Source organism: Bombina bombina, chromosome 9 (assembly GCF_027579735.1).
Source record: "Bombina bombina isolate aBomBom1 chromosome 9, aBomBom1.pri, whole genome shotgun sequence".
Lineage (NCBI taxonomy): Eukaryota > Metazoa > Chordata > Amphibia > Anura > Bombinatoridae > Bombina > Bombina bombina.
In genome coordinates, this window is record NC_069507.1 from 251,964,472 (window position 1) to 251,985,783 (window position 21,312).

At 36.2% G+C, this 21,312-nt stretch overlaps 1 protein-coding gene across 1 annotated transcript in view; it reads right to left on the reverse strand.

Moving 5' to 3' along the window:
* LOC128640533 (VPS10 domain-containing receptor SorCS1-like) overlaps nt 1–21,312 on the reverse strand; it is a 1,407,808-nt gene that overhangs the window by 501,140 nt on the left and 885,356 nt on the right. The window contains 1 exon segment of the mRNA XM_053693005.1: nt 2,469–2,648. Coding sequence (XP_053548980.1) covers nt 2,469–2,648 — 180 coding nt within the window.

The window sequence follows — 21,312 nt, forward strand, 5'->3', positions numbered from 1 at the left end:
CTACCTATGGCAAGTGGCTTTACAAATGTATTTACAGGGAATCTACCTATAGCAAGTGGCTTTACAAATGTATGTACAGGGAATCTACCTATGACAAGTGGCTTTACAAATGTATTTACAGGGAATCTACCTATGGCAAGTGGCTCTACAAATGTATTTACAGGGAATCTACCTATGGCAAGTGGCTTTACAAATGTATTTACAGGGAATCTACCTATGGCAAGTGGCTTTACAAATATATTTACAGGGAATCTACCTATGGCAAGTGGCTTTACAAATGTATTTACAGGGAATCTACCTATGGCAAGTGGCTTTGCAAATGTATTTACAGGGAATCTACCAATGGCAAGTGGCTTTACAAATGTATTTACAGGAAATCTACCTATGACAAGTGGCTTTACAAATGTATTTACAGGGAATCTACCAATGGCAAGTGGCTTTACAAATGTATTTACAGGGAATCTACCTATGGCAAGTGGCTTTGCAAATGTATTTACAGGGAATCTACCAATGGCAAGTGGCTTTACAAATGTATTTACAGGGAATCTACCTATGGCAAGTGGCTTTACAAATGTATTTACAGGGAATCTACCTATGGCAAGTGGCTTTGCAAATGTATTTACAGGGAATCTACCAATGGCAAGTGGCTTTACAAATGTATTTACAGGAAATCTACCTATGACAAGTGGCTTTACAAATGTATTTACAGGGAATCTACCAATGGCAAGTGGCTTTACAAATGTATTTACAGGGAATCTACCTATGGCAAGTGGTTTTACAAATGTATTTACAGGGAATCTACCTATGGCAAGTTGTTTTACAAATATACTTAAAATCCCTTCCTTTGATGAAACTCTAACTACCACTTAACTTCATTTTGTCTCTAAAGTACTTAAATATGGAGTTAATAACAATTTGTTTAGCTTTCTTTCTGCTTGACCCTCTGCAATATGGATTTTGACATAATACTTAAAGGGACAAGCTAGTAAAAAATAAACTTTCATGATTCAAAGAGTAATTTAAAAAAAAAATTCCAATTTACTTTTGTCACCAATTTTGCTTTGTTCTTTTGATATTCTTTGTTAAAAGCTAAACCTAGGTAGGCTCATATGCTAATTTCTTAGCCCTTAGGCCGCCTCTTATCTAAGTTCATTTTGAGATTTTTTCACAACTAGATGGCATTAGTTCATGTGTGAGAAAAAGCTAATTTCTTTTTATTTTAGGGGCAATTGGGGGACATTAAAAAAATTAACCAGAGGTCTGACCTCTGGTTAATTTTTTGAGCACTAAATTGCTACCATGTGATAAATTAGTGTTTTAATTGTAATCTAGCCCTTAATGTGTTCCAAATGACTTGTTTTACCCACTATAGTACATGTATGGGGGGTTGATACTTGGGGGCCAATTTATCATAGTGCCAGCTGTCGGCATTTATCATTGCACAAGCAGTTCTTGTGAAGTGCTTGTGCAATGCCGCCCCCTGCAGATTCGCGGCCAATCGTCCACTAGCAGGGGGTGTCAATCAACCCGATCGTATTCTATCAGGTTGATTTCTGTCCGCTGCCTCAGAGCAGGCGGACAAGGTATGGAGCAGCGGTCTTTAGACTGCTGATTCATAACTTCTGTTTCCGGCGAGCCTGAAGGCACAAGTGGAAACAGGAGCATCAAGCTTGATAATTCGGCCCCTTAATGTTTATTTTTGCATTTGAAATTTATGGTTATGTTCCTTAACACCATCACTAGTTGTTCTCCAGGATATACCCATAACAATGGGCTGAGCCTGCAAGTAAGGAATACCTGCTAATGTTATCTATGTTCGGTATTGAAATGCTAATTATGGCTGTGAGGGTTGAATAAGCACAACCAGCTATTTTAGATACAAAATCTCTCTCTCTCTCCCTCCTACACGCACTTCGAGATTAATCAGTGCTATTGTCTCCTGTTTGCATAAAAATCTCCACCTCTTTTGACAACAATACTCAAGATACAAACTCATGTACTCTAGTCTTTCGGTATGAGTGCATCTCCTTTATAAAAAGCCTACCAGCCAAAGCATTAGTACCCACCAGACTTATGCAGCTCACCCACACTTTATCCTCTGCAGCCCCTCTCTGCTTACTACTACTAATAATACTGCATGTTTTATTTGTAGAAATAATTAATACAGTCTACAAAATAAATACATTCTTGTAATAAATATTATTGAAGGGTAATAACTTTCTTAGGGCGGTCATTAAAATTATAAATAAATATCTATGGAAACATTTTGTGAATTAAATTGTTTTTGGTGTTTGTTACGGATCTATGTAAATCTAAGTAAATAAAATACAATTTAACAGTAAAACCTCATAAGAACCAAGGGGTGATTTTGTACATTGTAAAATATAATCCAGTGTATTCATATTAGGTCAAAAGGTAATATATTTATCTCAATACACGTGTATGCAAGTGGTGCCATCATTACTTACCTCGTAGAGGTCTATCATGACATTTTCCTCCGGTCCTCTGCTGCTTTTTACATTCTCTAGGGCTAAAGTGAAAAAAATTCCTTTTGTGTCCGATATGTACAAGTTATATGTCTCATTCTGGTTCCATTCTTGAATAGCTACAAACACCTGGTTTTCATCTGTGCTAATCACATGCATGTCCTGCGTGATCAAAGAGATGATAATTCAATTGTAATTTAAATATTTACATTTGATATCAAATTATCATGATAAATATTTCTACATTTAAGTATTACTAAATCTAAGCAATTATTCTGAAAAACAATATATGCATTTATTTAACTATTTAAGAAGATTTAGATATTTATTCTACTATATTGCACTATTTTTTTATTTAGCAAATAAAACTATAAACACTAAACTTCATGGTCAAATATTATTTATGAAATAGAATTAATTACATTTTTCATTCAAATAAAGATGCAAATTTGTTAAAAAAACACTATATAACATTGAATTAAACAAAAAGGTACATTGTTCCTAAATCCATATTTTAAGCCCATTTATAGATTCCATTTTTCTTGGAAAATATATGTTAAAAAAGGATTGATTTGAGAATTGGGGATGCTGGATTAAAGATTGAGAGAGAATAACCTCTACCACATAAAACAGTCAATGGCTGCGTAATTATCAGATTAAAATATAATTTTTTATACTATCTACAACATTCATTAGTCCATTTATCTTGACCACTTCCTCAAACGATTGGCTGTGATGCATCACCTGATCATAAAAGGTCCACCCCCATGTTTCACAGGCTGGCAATGTGTCATTGTGGCATTATGGCACAATTAAGCATTGTGTCTTTGTGGCTTTACAGCACAATATGTCACTGTGTCATTGATAAGTCATTTGAAGTGTCTCACAGTCAAATCTTTCATGTCAACTCTTAAAGTGAAATAGTTCTTGTCACATCTGGTTACGCCTTAGCATGTTTTCCACAGCCATATATATCTATCTTTATCTGCACATTACAGTTTCTGCCTTAATAAGAATTTATGACATGTCTTCTTTATTTGATTTGTTGTAATACACGGGTATTAGATTTTCTGATTCATTCATTCCTGATCTGCTAGTTTTTGACTATTCTCCTGCACATTATTTCTGTTCTTGTCATTGTCAGACCTTGTTCTGGTTTTGGCATCTGTGTGACTGGCTTACCTTCAAGACTCATCACTTTACCACTATACTATAGGGAGTCTGGGTCTTATGCAGAGAGTTGGTAAAGTACACTTTTATCTCACTATTCAGTAGTTGGACTGGCATATACACTATGATATCAGCTCTGTCAAGTACTTAAAGGTTTGGAAAAAGAAGCAAAACACTCAATTAAAATGCTATATTCTGATATATTTGAATGAATGGTTCCTGATAGGCATGGTTAGTATTTGTAAATATCACATAATTTTTAACTCAATGTGAAAAAGCAGCACATTTATGAAAACGGTTAGGGCTAGATTACAAGTGGTATGCTAACGTTAGCATGGGCCCGATATTGCAATATCGTAACTATCATAATTTGTGAGCGTATTACAAGTATCCCGCACCGACGAGCGCAATCTAAATTGGTGCCCGTTGGGTTTGCTAGACGGAATACCTTGTGTAGACGGATTGAACTAAAAATAAATGTTCACCAAACACAACATAAATACATTAAAATAAAGTGTTACATTCATATGATATTCTGATAAAAAAATGACTCACATACATATACTGCAGTGCAAAGATTCCACCCACCTGGACACCCCCCCGTCACACCCGCTCCCATCTGGCCACACCCCCACCACACCTGATCCCTTCCAGTCACCCCCCTGTCATGTCCGCCAACCGCCCACCCTCTCCGCTGTCTAATCCTCACGGCCTTGACAGATCCTTCCTTACGGCCAGGCCAGGTATGTTTGTCTCGTGCTGCAGTACTGCGCATGACTGCATCGGACAAACATACCTGGCCTTTTATAATATAGGATTTATATATATATATATATATATATATATATATGTCTAAATAAGCGTGTGCATGAATGTATGCATGTATGTGTATATATGTATATATATATGTATAATGTATACATGTGTATATATGTATATACACAGGGGCGTAACTAGCAGTGATGCGAGGGACGCCATTGCGACCGGGCCCATCAGGTCCCTCTCACAGGGGGGCCCAAAACTTCAGGTTATATAAAAAAAAAATGTAATTACTATTTTAATTTCCAACCAAATAAAACTTGATTGTAATTTCCAGGGCAAGCACTGCAGCACAATTTTACACAGTCACACACACTGTCTTCTTTATTTTATGTTTGTGTGACCTGCCGCCAGCTGCCCCGGGAACTTTCCATTTTGGCCTGCCGCGCATAGGCTAGAGAGTTTGCCTCTCCCCTCCCTCCTGACTGGCTGCACGTGTATTTGAATCATCTTGTGGCTGCACGTGCAGTCAGTAGGAGTCGTCGTTGAGTCTGCTAGTGTGGCGGTGGCGGCAGAAGTGACTTAGTGAGTTAGAAGCTATGGAGAGACAAGAGAGACATCTCTAGTGGCAGCCACGGTAAGCTCAGGCTGAGGGGGGGGGGCGCGGGGGCCATTGGTCACAGGGGGGCCGTGACACTGTGTCATGTTATGCGTGCGCTGGCTGGGAGGGAGAAAATCTGCTTGGCACCACACGGGTTATATGGGGTTAATATGTAGACTGGTGGAATGGCTTAAAGTGTGACAAAATTGTTTGTGGGGGTAGAAGATAGACATAAGAGCGGCAAACAGGTGACACGTTTAATAGCTAATAGGGGATACAACTAAAAGCTTTCAGGACACAAAGGTCCCTTGTCAGGCCTTATTAGAATGCCTAAGGAAGGGACCTCAGTGTCCTGAAAGCTTTCAGTTGTATCCAATAAAGTTATACCTGTTTGTATGTCGCTCTTATTTACTTACAAAAGGATTTTACTCAATGTCATTAATGCTTATGTAGGGCTAACAAAACAGGTCTTCAATTTTATTCTATAATGGGCAACTAATAATTGTTGGTACTAAATCTCGCCAGCATAGATAAAGCTCATGCAAACCTTTTTATTTTTTTTAAAGTATATTATTATTTACAATACAAGGATACATTTATAATAAAGTTATGTTCATTATTTCCCACTATTTATATTACTGCACTTATGTCTATTTTTATGCCATTTTGTTTTTTGCATACCTGCTTGCATGTGTTATAAATTCCTCATCATTTTAGTATGTTAGGTATACTTGTGTATGTATATGTGTTTTTTTTCTGTGCATGTGTGTCTGTGTGTGTGTGTGTGAATGTATGAATGTATGAGTAAGTGCGTGTGTGCGCATGTGTGAGTGTGTGTGCTTGTGTGAGTATATATGTATGTCTTTGGGTGTACATGTGTGTGTGTGTGTGTGTGTGCTTGTGTGAGTATGTGTGTATGTCTTTGGGTGTACATGTGTGTGTGTGTGTTTATGTATATATATATATATATATATATATATATATATATATATATGTATGTGTGTTTGTCTCTTGGGTACAAAATTAGGACAGTTCCATTTTTTATTTATATCATAGTGAATGAACTCTTTTTAAAAATAAAGAGAAAAATGTTTTCTTTTCTTTCTTTTTTTTTAAAGAGGGATAAATAATATAATATATTTTTTTTTTATTATAATATAGCATATATATATATATATATATATATATATATATATATATATATATATATATTGCAAGTTGGGGGGGCCCTTCATGGATTCTTGCATTGGGGCCCTGAGGCTTCTAGTTACGCCTCTGTATATACATGCATACACAAAAAAACGAAAGGCCCACACCTACCGGCCATAGCAGCCAATAGGATTGAAGTTCAATCAGATTGGCTGATGCAATCAGCCAATAGGATTGAGCTTGCATTCTATTGGCTGTTCCAATCAGCCAATAGAATGCGAGGTCAATCCTATTGGCTGATTGCATCAGCCAATAGGATTTTTCCTACCTTAATTCCGATTGGCTGATAGGATTCTATCAGCCAATCGGAATTGAAGGGACGCCATCTTGGATGACGTCACTTAAAGGAACCTTCATTCAGTCGTCGGATCAAGAAGGAAGAGGATGCTCCGCGTCGGATGTCTTCAAGATGGACCCGCTCTGCTCCGGATGGAAGAAGATAGAAGATGCCGCCTGGATGAAGAGTTCTGCCGATGTGGAGGTCCTTTTCTGCCCGGATCGGATGAAGACTTCTGCCCCTCTGGAGGTCCACTTGTGCCCGGCTGGGTGAAGACGGCTCAAGGTAGGGTGATCTTCAAGGGGGTAGTGTTAGGTTTTTTTTTAAGGGGGGATTGGGTGGGTTTTAGAGTAGGGTTGGGTGTGTGGGTGGTGAGTTTTAATGTTGGGGGGTGTATTGTATTTTTTTTTACAGGTAAAAGAGCTGATTACTTTGGGGCAATGCCCCTCAAAAGGCCCTTTTAAGGGCTATTCGTAATGTAGTATAGGGTAGGGAATTTTATTATTTTGGGGGGCTTTTTTTATTTTATTAGGGGGATTAGATTAGGTGTAATTAGTTTAAAATGCTTGTAATTCTTTTTTTTCCCTGTAATTTAGTGGGGGGTTTTCTCCGTATTTTAGTTTATTTAATTTAATTGTAATTAATTGTAGGTAGTTTAGGTAATTAGTTTAATTATAGTGTAGTGTTAGGTGTAATTGTAACTTAGGTTAGCATTTATTTTACAGGTAATGTTGTACTTATTTTAGCTAGGTAGTTATTAAATAGTTAATAACTATTTAAAATCTATTGTACCTAGTGCAAATAAATACAAAGTTGCCTGTAAAATAAATATAAACCCTATTAGTTATATTGTAGCTAGCTTAGGGTTTATTTCATAGGTAAGTATTTAGTTTTAAATAGGATTAGTTTATTTAATAGTAGTAAATGTATTTAGTTTTATTTAAATTATATTTACGTTAGGGGGTGTTAGGGTTAGTGTTAGACTTAGGACGGCAGATTAGGGGTTAATAAATGTAGGTAGGTGTCGACGATGTTAGGGACGGCAGGTTAGGGGTTAATGCATTTTAACTAGTGTTTGCGATGTGGGAGTGCGGCGGTTTAGGGGTTAATACATTTATTAAAGTGTGGCGATGTCCGGTCGGCAAATTAGGGGTTAAATAATTGTATTATAGTGTTTGCGATGTGGGGGGGGGCTCGGTTTAGTGGTTAATAGGTAGTTTATGGGTGTTAGTGTACTTTGTAGCCCTTTAGTTAAGAGCTTTATGTCACGGCGTTAGGCAAATCCCATTAAAAAGACAGGATACGCAATTGACGTAAGGGGATTTGCGGTATGCTAAAATCGTGGGAAAAAACGTTAGCGGTACACCCTTTCCTGCCTGACTCGTAATACCAGCGGGTGTTAAAAAGCAGTGTTAGGACCCCTTAACGCTTCTTTTTAAGGCTAACGCAAGACTCGTAATCTAGCCGTTAGTTTGTTTTTTATGTACTGAAGTTTATTGCTCATAGTAATTTTAAGGGATAAGCACTTATATGCTGCTTATTCCCAAATCTATCTTTCCTCTCTTGATATCTCTTCCTCTTTACTCAACCAGATTTCCAAATGCCTCTCTGCAATTTCCTCTTGTACATCTTCAAAATACCTTCAACTCAATCTGTCCAAAACTGAGCTACTTCTTATTCCCCCCTCTTCGAGACATCCAACACCTGACATTTCTCTGACGGTTGGAGACTCTATTCTCAACACCTCACCCAAGGTCCACTGTCTTGGGATCACACTTGACTCAGAACTCACATTCAACCCACATATACAATCGCTTACCAAATCCTGCCATTCACGTCTACACAACATTTCCAGAATTTGTCCCTTCCTTACTCAAAAAGCTACAAAAAATATTAATTCATTCCTTCATTTTGTCACGCATTGATTTTGCAATCAACTTTTAAATGGCCTTTCAAAACACAGCCTCTCCTCTCTCCAATGTATTATGAATGCTTCTGCTAGACTCATCCACCTAAGTGGCTTATCTAAATCAGCTGCTCCGCTCTACCAGTTTCTACACTGGTTCCCCATACACTCCAGAATACAGTATTAACCCTAACTTACAAAGCACTCAACAGTCTATACCCCAACTATATTTCCTCTCTCATCGTGAAATATTCCCCATCCCGTCCTCTTCGATCAACCTCTGATTTATGTCTCTCCACTCCTGTTATCTCTACTTCCCACTCCCGTCTTCAATACTTCTCACATGCTGCTCCTGTCCTTTGGAACTCTCTACCCCGCTACCATAAGACTGTCTCCTACCTTGTATAGCTTCAGACGCTCCTTGAAAACTCACCTATTCAGAGAGGCTTACCATCTCTCCTCCATCCCTCATCCGAACCAAAATAATACATGAACTGCCTGACTCACTGCTGCAACTACAACTGGGATGTGACAAGCTACCCCAACATTATGTCTCTGCACCCTAAACCTGTAGACTGTGAGCTCTACAGAGCAGGGCCCTCTTCCTCCTGTACTAGATTTGTTTAGTTTTGTTATGTTTTGTATTTTATCACAAATCCTTGTCACTGACTGTATACCCCTATCATTGTACCCAGCGCTACGGAATCTGACGGCGCTATACAAGTAAATGATAATAATAATAATAATAAAAATAATTTTATATTGCCAATAAATTTAACTTCCATAATAGGATGTATACAATTAGAATAACAAATAATATTGTTGATTAGCTATTCTGCAGCCTTGAAAGTACAATGCTAATCAGTGTCATGAACTGTGAATTTGACTGCCTTAAAACACTACAGTTCCTGTGTAGTATGATAATGCGCATGCGCAGAACATCTACTGCACTCCCTGTCAATCAAAGAACATGCACCCCTAAAACTCAAGGAGCTGCGCGATCGATATACAGGGGATTGGAAAGAGTTAAGCAGCATGTAAAAAAAATATCTAGCCATAGTAGTATGGTCGGCCGGTGTTACCTCCCTAAATGTGTGATTAGCGGTCTGTTTTCTGTATGTTTTAAATTGTATTTTTAAATGAAATAATGCTATACTGTCATAGTTACTTTAGGCATTTACCTCCCTAAATGTATGATTAGCGGTCTGTTATCTGTATGTTTTAAATTGTATTTTTAAATGAAATAATGCTATACTGTCATAGTTACTTTAGGCATTTACTAAAATGATATAAAAAAATCCTACGTTTACTGTCCCTTTAATGTCCTTTTTCAAATATGTATATATCTGTATATCTCTATACCTGTACATATTCATATACATATATAGGTATGGATATCTCATATATATATAAAAAATAAAAAGAACATTTTCTTCTATGTGAAGAATATTGGAATGCAAAATATGCATAACTACCTTCAGTTTTAGTGCACTTGGTCTAATGCTGTGTTGGGTCAGTGTGCTCCATTAAAGTCTATGTGGAGAAGAAGTTAATGAGGTTTCAATATCCAAAGTCCTGCCGTCAGGTTTGGCTTGCACGCAAACCATTTACTTTAAACTTGTAATACGCACGCTAAACCGCCCACATTAAAAGTTTACTTCTGGCGATCTTTGCGTGCACCACTAGTAATCTAGCCCTAAATAGATGAAGGACTATAGATACAGTTATTTAATATGAGGTTAGGAAAAATAGCTAAGAATATATTCTAATAAAATAGAAATGCGTAAGAGTGCAAAATAAGAATAAAGTGTGATGGGAGTGAATTAAATGAAACTAAACAGGACAATGACCAAATAGAATTAACTGATTGAGGATAGAAGTAAAACAACAAAATAGATTCAGGGAATAAAAATGTAAAATTTAATGTAATGGAGAATTAAAAAAAAAAAACCATTAGTAGATGCAACAATAACTAAATGGTTCATCCTAATAAGTGAGAAAGAAAAATATTTTTTTGCATATACTATACAGAAAATAAAGGGGACAGAGTCCAAATCTATCACTGTTTCCAGCTTCACTACTATCCTCTCTAGCTTCCCAGGCTTCACCGGTCTCCCCAGCCTCCTCAGCTTCCTAAGCCTCACCAGCCTCTCCAATTTCATAAGCCTCATCAGCCACTCCAGCTTCCTAAGCCTCCCCAGCATCCTAAGCCTCACAAGACTCTCCATCTTCCTAAGCCTCACCAGCCTCTCCAGCTTCCTAAGCCTCACCAGCCTCTCCAGCTTCCTAAGCCTCACCAGACTCTCCAGCTTCCTAAGCCTCACCAGCCTCTCCAGCTTCCTAAGCCTCACCAGACTCTCCAGCTTCATAAGTCTCAACAGCCTCTCCAGCTTCATAAGCCTCACCAGCCTCTCCAGCTTTCTAAGCCTCACCAGACTCTCCAGATTTCTAAGCCTCACCAGCCTCTCCAGCTTCATAAGCCTCACCAGCCTCTCCAGCTTCATAAGCCTCACCAGACTCTCCAGCTTCATAAGCCTCACCAGCCTTTCCAGCTTTCTAAGCCTCACCAGACTCTCAAGCTTTCTAAGCCTCACCAGACTCTCCAGCTCCATAAGCCTCACCGGCCTCTTCAGCTTCACAAGCTTTAGCAACCAGCTTCTCCAGTTTCATAAGCCTAATCAGCCTATCCAGCTTCCTAAGCCTCCCCAGCATCCTAAGCCTCACCAGGCTCTCCAGCTTCATAAGCCTCACCAGCCTCTCCAGCTTCATAAGCCTCACCAGACTCTCCAGCTTCATAAGCCTCACCAGCCTCTCCAGCTTTCTAAGCCTCACCAGACTCTCCAGCTTTCTAAGCCTCACCAGACTCTACAGCTTCATAAGCCTCACCAGACTCTCCAGCTTCATATGCCTCATCAGCCTCTCCAGCTTCCTAAGCTTCACCAGCCTCTCCACCTTCATAAGCCTCTCCACCTTCATAAGCCTCACCAGCTTCATAAGCTTCACCGGCCTCTTCAGCTTCACAAGCTTTAGCAACCAGCTTCTCCCATCTCATAATCCTCACCAGCCTCTCTAGCTTCACAGGTACCACCAACCTTACCATCCTCTCCAGCTTCATAAGCATCACCAGACTCTCCAGCTTCATAAGCCTCACCAGACTCTCCAGCTTCATAAGCCTCACCAGACTCTGCAGCGTCATATGCCTCATCAGCCTCTCCAGCCTCACAAGTCTCACCAGCCTATCCAGCTTCCTAAGCCTCACCAGCCTCTCCAGCTTCACAAGGCTCACCAGTTTCTGATCCTTCATAACCTTTACCATCCTCTCCAGCTTCACAAGTCTCAAACCAGTTTATTATGCTTCATAATCCTCACCATCCTCTCCAGCTTCACAGGCACCACCAGCCTCACCATCCTCTCCAGTTTCACAAGGCTCAAACCAGTTTATTATGCTTCATCAGCCTCACCATCCTCTCCAGCTTCACAAGACTCAAACCAGTTTATTATGCTTCATAATCCTCACCATCCTCTCCAGCTTCACAGGCACCACCAGCCTCACCATCCTTTCCAGCTTCACAAGGCTCACCAACCAGCTTCTCCCACCTCATAATCCTCACCAGCCTCTCTAGCTTCATAGGCACCACCAGCCTCACCATCCTCTCAAGCTTCACAAGGCTCACACCAGTTTCTCATGCTTCATAAGCATCACTAGCTTTTCTAGCTTAACAAGGCTCACCCACTAGCTTCTTCTTCATGATCCTAACTAGCTTCTCTAGCTTCATAAACCTCCCCAGTCTCTCCAGCTTTATAAGCCTCACCACTAACTTCTTCTTTATGATCCTCACTTGCCTTTCTAGCTTCATAAACCTTCCCAGTCTCTCGAGCTTCACAAGGCTCACACACTAGCTTCTGCAGCTTCATAATCTTCAGTAGCCTCTCTAGTTTCATAAGCTTCACCATTCTCTCCAGCTTCAATAGGTTCACGCACCAGCTTCTCTAGCTTCATATCCTTACTTGCCTCTCTAGCTTTGTCAGCCTCACTAGTCTCTCCATCTTAACAAGGCTCACCCATCAGTATTTCCAGCTTCATAATCCTCAATAGCCTCTCTAGCCTCACAGGCTTCACTGACCATCCTCTCTAGATTCACAGGCCTCACCAGTCTCCCCAGCTTCATATAGGCCTCTACAGTCTCTCCAGCATTATACACCTTACCTATCTTTCCAGCTTCACAAGCCTCAGCCACCAGCTTCTCCAGATTCATAATCCTCAGTAGCATCTCCAGCTTCACAGGCCTTACCAGTCCCTCCAAAATCATAGACCTCAGCATCCACTCCAGCTTCACATGCCTCACCATCCTCTGCAGCTTTAGATGCATCAATAGCCTCTCCAGATTTATAAGCCTCACCATCCTCTCCAGCTTCACAAAACTAACCATTCTCTCCAGCTTTACAGACTTCACCAGCCTTTCCAGAATTACAGGCCACACCATCCTCTCCAACTTTTTACCAATTCACGTTAGTACAAGCAGCTTATTAACTATATAATAGCATAATGATTAAGCATTAGTGATTTAGCCACATACAGTAATAAAGAAAGTAATAAAGGAAGAAGAGACGCTGAAAAAGCTGGTAAGAACAGTATAATATTTTTTTTAAATTATAGATATTGTGTGCTGACACAATTTATTAACGGACATAGTATACTTCTAGTATTTTGTTTATTATTATACAGGAAGAGTAATTTACACAATGGGCATTAATTACATGTTCTTTATATTCACTGCTACTCCCATTGAATGCTATCTCTCAGCTCCCTCGATTATGCAGTAGCTCCTTGTACAGTAGATCTATACAGAGAATGCAAGCGAGCAGAAACCATGTATAGGACAAAAAAAGATCCACTTTGTTTTCAAATAGTCACACAGCTGAAGATATTAAAAACATAACAAAATGTACTGACTAACTAACAAAAGCAAGTAGGAAATATTAGAATTTCTACAGCAAACTGCAAAGCCATAGAAACAGTATGAGTGTCCCCATATAGGAATGTCTGTTTCTCTCTCAGGAAACAGGGCAAATACATTAAATGTAATAATTCCTTGTTACATTGTTGTAGTATTTATATATTATTACAGGTCTTAGGGTTTATCCATCTAAGTATATATAGAGAAAGAGAAACATCTAATTAAACAGACTCTCTCTGTACACTACTAGCAATGGGGTAAATTACAGGTGGTGTACTATTTAACACTCCCACTGCGGTGTAATCTTTTTGCATATAGACATGTATATGTATGTATATATACAATATAGCCCTTTCTATACATATACAGTATATAGACCTGTATATGTATGTATTTATATAATATAGCCCCATTTCTATACATACATATATATATATATATATATATATATATATATATATATATATATATATATATATATACATGTATATGTATGTATATATACAATATAGCCCTTTCTATACATATACAGCATATAGACCTGTATATGTATGTATATATACAATATAGCACTTTCTATACATATACAGTATATAGACATGTATATGTATATATATACACAATATAGCCCTTTCTATACATATACAGTATATAGACCTGTATATGTTTTGATATCTACAATATAGCCCTTTCTATACATATGCAGTATATAGACTGCAGGAAACAGGGCAAATACATTAAATGTAATAATTCCTTGTTACATTGTTGTAGTATTTATATATTATTACAGGTCTTAGGGTTTATCCATCTAAGTATATATAGAGAAAGAGAAACATCTAATTAAACAGACTCTCTCTGTACACTACTAGCAATGGGGTAAATTACAGGTGGTGTACTATTTAACACTCCCACTGCGGTGTAATCTTTTTGCATATAGACATGTATATGTATGTATATATACAATATAGCCCTTTCTATACATATACAGTATATAGACCTGTATATGTATGTATTTATATAATATAGCCCCATTTCTATACATATACATATATACATATTATATATACATGTATATGTATGTATATATACAATATAGCCCTTTCTATACATATGCAGCATATAGACCTGTATATGTATGTATATATACAATATAGCACTTTCTATACATATACAGTATATAGACATGTATATGTATATATATACACAATATAGCCCTTTCTATACATATACAGTATATAGACCTGTATATGTTTTGATATCTAAAATATAGCCCTTTCTATACATATGCAGTATATAGACATGTATATGTATGTATATATACAATATAGCCCCCTTTCTATACATATGCAATATATAGACATGCATATGTATGTATATATACAATATAGCCCCCTTTCTATACATATACAGTATATAGACATGTATATGTATGTATATATACAATATAGCCCTTTCTATACATATACAGTATATAGACCTGCATATGTATGTATTTATATAATATAGCCATTTCTATACATATATATTTATATATATAGACATGTATATGTATGTATACAATATAGCCCTTTCTGTACATATACAGTATATAGACATGTATATGTATGTATTTATACAATATAGCCCTTTCTATACATATACAGTATATAGACATGTATATGTATGTATTTATACAATATAGCCCTTTCTATACATATACAGTATATAGACATGTATACAGTATGTATGTATATATACAATATAGACCTTTCTGTACATATACAGTATATAGACATGTATATGTATGTATATATACAATATAGCCCTTTCTATACATATACAGTATATAGACATGTATACAGTATGTATGTATATATACAATATATCCCTTTCTATAGATATACAGTATATAGACATGTATACAGTATGTATGTATATATACAATATAGCCCTTTCTATACATATACAGTATATAGACCTGTATACAGTATGTATGTATATATACAATATATCCCTTTCTATAGATATACAGTATATAGACATGTATACAGTATGTATGTATATATATGTATGTCATGGTTGATTAAATACCTGTTCTATGTTATTTTTTTTTTTTTTTTCATATATTGTGTATTATTATTGTTTTTTTGTATTTTATTGTACCCTATGTTATCAATGCAATGTCTTGTGGACCCAGGACATACTTGAAAACGAGAGAAATCTCAATGTATCCTTCCTGGTAAAATATTTTATAAATAAATAAAATAAATAAATATGTATGTATTTATATAATATAGCCCTTTCTATATATATATATATATATATATATATATATATATATATATATATATATATATATATATATATATATATATATATATATATATATATATATGTATATATATGTATATATATATATATATATATATATATATATATGTATATATATGTATATATATATATATATATATATATATATATGTATATATATATATATATATATATATATATATATGTGTATATATATATATAGGCATGTATATGTATGTGTATATATACAATATAGCCCTTTCTATACATATACAGTATATAGACATGTATACAGTATGTATGTAACAGTATATATACAATATAGCCCTTTGCAGGCAAATATCTTGTTATTAAAACAAGGAATGGGGAGCAGTGCTAAGAAAAGCAATAGAGCATCTACTACGGGATATATATGATGTGTAATGCCTATTAGCTGGTCATTTTGCATTATCAAACTGTGATATTCAATGAATGGATTAATAGTAACAATAAAGTAATGTGTACAATGATATAAACGACAACTAAGTGCAAGAATGAAAATAGATTTATTCAGAACAATTCTAAAACACAGTAAAAGCAATAATAAGAATCAGGATTCTCAACAAATAGAATATATAAACATGAGGTACTATAATAGTCTTGGTTGGACCAAGTGAAAAAAATCTAAAAATATATGCTAGCAAACTCTGAAAAAATACATATATGCAAAAGAACAATAATAAGATAAAAGTGTCCAGGTGCTGTATATGGGCTGTATCCAAGTGCTGCATATCCATTTTAATTCCTAAATCTCAAAGTCAGTGGTGATTGAAAAGTATATTCTCCAATGATTGTGTATATACATATTATATTATACATATATACATATTATATACATATTAAATTATACATATATACATATTATATACATATTATATTATACATATATACATATTATATACATATTAAATTATACATATATACATATTATATATATATTATACATATATACATATTATATACATATTATATTATACATATATACATATTATATACATATTATATTATACATATATACATATTATATACATATTAAATTATACATATATACATATTATATACATATTATACATATATACATATTATATACATATTATATTATACATATATACATATTATATACATATTATATTATACATATATACATATTATATACATATTAAATTATACATATATACATATTATATTCATATTATATTATACATATATACATATTATATACATATTATATTATACATATATACATATTATATTATACATATATACATATTATATACATATTATAGTGTTGTTTGAGTGATGAAAAAACACCTTGTCATTTACCATACAGTATACATTTTATCAGATAGTGTTCATATGAGTGTAACTGTAATTTTATTTGTTTTTATGTTGTGCTTGATGCAACTTTTTAATAACGCACGTGAGGTTGTCAGATGCACTAACCCGACGAGCAAAAACACCTTTACTTTCAACTTGTAATACGAGCACTGTTCCCGTTGCACACAAAAAGCGGATATCACTTATGCGCACAAGTTAGCTCACCATTTGTAATCTAGCTGAATATTATTTCTGTTACACAATATCATTGTGCTTTGAGTGACTTTATCTATTTACCTTTGTTTTTAAGTTTTTATGACATTCTTCTGAATACATAAGAGGAAGCACTGCTCTTTACCTGTCCATTTGTTCTTTATGGTTCTTAATTTAATGCCTTCCTCCCGGGAGCTGTAATTATCACAAGTTCAAACACATTAATAACCACATAAATTTACTTTCTGTCTGAAGGTCCAAAGATCACAGCGTTGTCATTAACTAACACAGCTGATTCTCCTATTGTCTTTTTCACTATTAATGCTATGGTTGTGATGATTGACATGAACTGAAGAAAAACAAAGAAAATATATTTAGGAGCACTCAAAGGCTAAAGATATGGAGCAAAAGTATCTAGAAGGAAGCTAAAGTGCAAAATGCTGCAAACAAATAAGTAAATGCAACAACAAAGTACACATTAAATAACATTTTAATAATACAATAAAAATTCAACTTAAATCGGACGTCTCCGATAGTACATATTAAACAAAAAATAGCGCAATACAAGGGGGAAATCAATGACTAATAGGGATTATTGCCACCACAAGACTCTCAAATCACAGTCCACACCTGCAGGTAATATAAAAAAATATATGAGGAAAAAATGCAAGCTGATCCGTAGAACACAGTACAACATTGAGGCCTATTTATCAAGCCGTCAACCGCAAATACGCTGGAATTCCACAGCGTTTTTGTGGCGAACCTGATTCTTCTTATTTATCAAAGCCTACAGACCGGCAAAAGTAGAATTTTGTGACGTAACATATGATCCGCCGGTCTCAGGCCGACACAGATCGATGCTTACGTCACTACAGATGTTCCGAATGCAAATTTGGCACTATCTAACTACTTTTGCTAGTTAACAAATACCTACCAGGTACGCTCGCCACTATTCCAGCCCAGCGTACCTGCTTTTCAATTTGCCGCCTCCATAGGAATCAATGGGAGTCTGAAAGCAGCGAAAGCTTATGTTCTCTGCTGCCCGATATCCCATTGATTCCTATGGGAGAATAAAATTTACATTAACACCCAACACCCTAACATGTACCCCGAGTCTAAACACCTCGAATCTGCCGCCCCCGATACCACCGTCACTTACATTATACTTATTAACCCCTAATTTTCTGCCCGACACCGCCGCCACCTACATTATACTTATTAACCCCTAATCTACCGCCCGACACCGCCACCACCTACATTATACTTATTAACCCCTAATCTGCCGCCCCTACACCGCCGCCACCTACATAATGTTATTAACCCCTAATCTGCCGCCCCTACACCATCGCCACTATATTAAATGTATTAACCCCTAATCTGCCGCCCCCAACGTCGCTACCACTATATTAAATGTATTAACCCCTAAACCTAAGTCTAACCCTAACACCCCCTAACAAATATAATTTAAATAAATCTAAATAAAATTATTATTAATAACTAAATAATTCCTATTTAAAACTAAATACTTACCTGTAAAATAAACCCTAAGATAGCTACAATATAACTAATAGTTACATTGTATCTAGTTTAGGGTTTATTTTTATTTTACAGGCAAGTTTGTATTTATTTTAACTAGGTAGAATAATTACTAAATAGTTATTAACTATTTAATAACTACATAGCTAAAATAAATACAAATTTACCTGTAAAATAAAACCTAACCTACAGTATGTTACAATAACACCTAACACTACACTACAATTAAATAAATTCCCTACATTAAATACAATTAAATAAATTAAATTAACTAAGTTACAAAACCCCCCCACTAAATTACAGAAAATAAAAAAAACAATTACAAGATCTTTAAACTAATTACACCTAATCTAATAGCCCTATCAAAATAAAAAAAGCCCCCCCATAATAAAAAAAAACCCCTAACCTAAACTAAACTACCAATAGCCCTTAAAAGGGCCTTTTGCGGGCATTGCTCCAAAGTAATCAGCTCTTTTACCTGTAAAAAAAAAAATACACACAACCACCCCAACAGTAAAACCCACCACCCACACAACCAACCCCCCAAATAAATTACTAACTAAAAAACCTAAGCTCCCCATTGCCCTGAAAAGGGCATTTGTATGGGCATTGCCCTTAAAGGGGCATTTAGCTCTATTGCTGTCCAAAACCCTAATCTAAAAATAAAACCCACCCGATACACCCTTAAAAAACCTATCACTATTCCCTGAAGATTCACTTACCGGGAGAAGTCTTCATCCAAGCGGCAAGATGTCCCCAACGAATCCGGCAGAAGTGGTCCTCCAGATGGGCAGAAGTGGTCCTCCAGATGGGCAGAAGTCTTCATCCTGACGGCATCTTCTATCTTCATCCTTCCGACGCGGAGCGGCTCCATCTTCAAGACATCCGGCGCGGAGCATCCTCTTCCAACAACGTCTTCTTGCTGAATGAATATCACTTTAAGTGACGTCATCCAAGATGGCGTCCCTTAGATTTCGATTGATCAATCGGAATTCTATCAGCCAATCAGAATTAAGGTAGAAAAATCCTATTGGCTGATGCAATCAGCCAATAGGATTGAACTTCAATCCTTTTGGCTGATCCAATCAGCCAATAGGATTGAGCTTGAATTCTATTGGCTTATTGGAACAGCCAATAGAATGCCAGCTCAATCCTATTGGCTGATTGCATCAGCCAATAGGATTTTTCTACCTTAATTCCGATTGGCTAATTCTATCAGCCAATCGGAATCTAAGGGACACAAGGGACATAAAACAAGAAGACGTTGTTGGAAGAGGATGCTCCACGCTGGATGTCTTGAAGATGGAGCCACTCCATGTCAGAAGGATGAAGATAGAAGATGCCATCTGGATGAAGACTTCTGCCCATCTGGAGGACTACTTCTGCCCGTCTGGAGGATCACTTCTGCCAGATTCGTTAAGGACATCTTGCCGCTTGGATGAAGACTTCTCCCGGTAAGTGAATTTTAAGGGGGTTAGTGTTAGGTTTTTTTAAGGGTGTATTGGGTGGGTTTTATTCTTCAATTAGGGGTTTGGGCCTGCAATAGAGCTAAATGCCCTTTTAAGGGCAATGCCCATACAAATGCCCTTTTCAGGGCAATGAGGAGCTTAGGGTTTTTAGTTAGATTTTTATTTGGGGGGTTGGTTTTGTGGGTAGTGGATTTTACTGTTGGGGTGGTTGTGTGTATTTTTTTTTACAGGTAAAAGAGCTGATTACTTTGGGGCAATGCCCCGCAAAAGACCCTTTTAAGGGCTATTGGTAGTTTAGGCTAGTTTTTTTTTTTTTTTTTTTGGGGTGGCTTTTTTATTTTGATAGGGCTATTAGATTAGGTGTAATTAGTTTAAAGATCTTGTAATTTGTTTTTATTTTCTGTAATTTAGTGGGGGGTTTTGTAATTTAGTTAATTTAATTTATTTAATTGTATTTAATGTAGGGAATTTATTTAATTGTAGTGTAATGTTAGGTGTTATTGTAACTTAGGTTAGGTTTTATTTTACAGGTACTTTTGTATTTATTTTAGCTAGGTAGTTAGTAAATAGTTAATAACTATTTAGTAACTATTCTACCTAGTTCAAATAAATACAAACTTACCTATAAAATAAAAATAAAACCTAAGCTAGATACAATGTAACTATTAGTTATATTGTAGCTAGCTTAGGGTTTATTTTACAGGTAAGTATTTAGTTTTAAATAGGAATAATTTAGTTATTAATAGTAGGTTTTATTTAGATTTATTTAAATTATATTTAAGTTAGGGGGTGTTAGGGTTATGGTTAGACTTAGGTTTAGGGGTTAATACATTTAGCATAGTGGCGGCGACGTGGGGGCGGCAGATTAGGGGTTAATAAATGTAATGTAGGTGGCGGCGGTGTAGGAGTTGGCAGATTAGAGGTTAATAACATAATGTAGGTGGTGGTGGGCTACGGGAGCGGCGGTTTAGGGGTTAATAACTTTATTCGAGTTATGATGGGCTCTGGGAGCAGCGGGATAGGGATTAATACGTTTATATAGTTGTGGAGGGCTCCGGGAGTGGCTTGTCACCTTGTTTCATC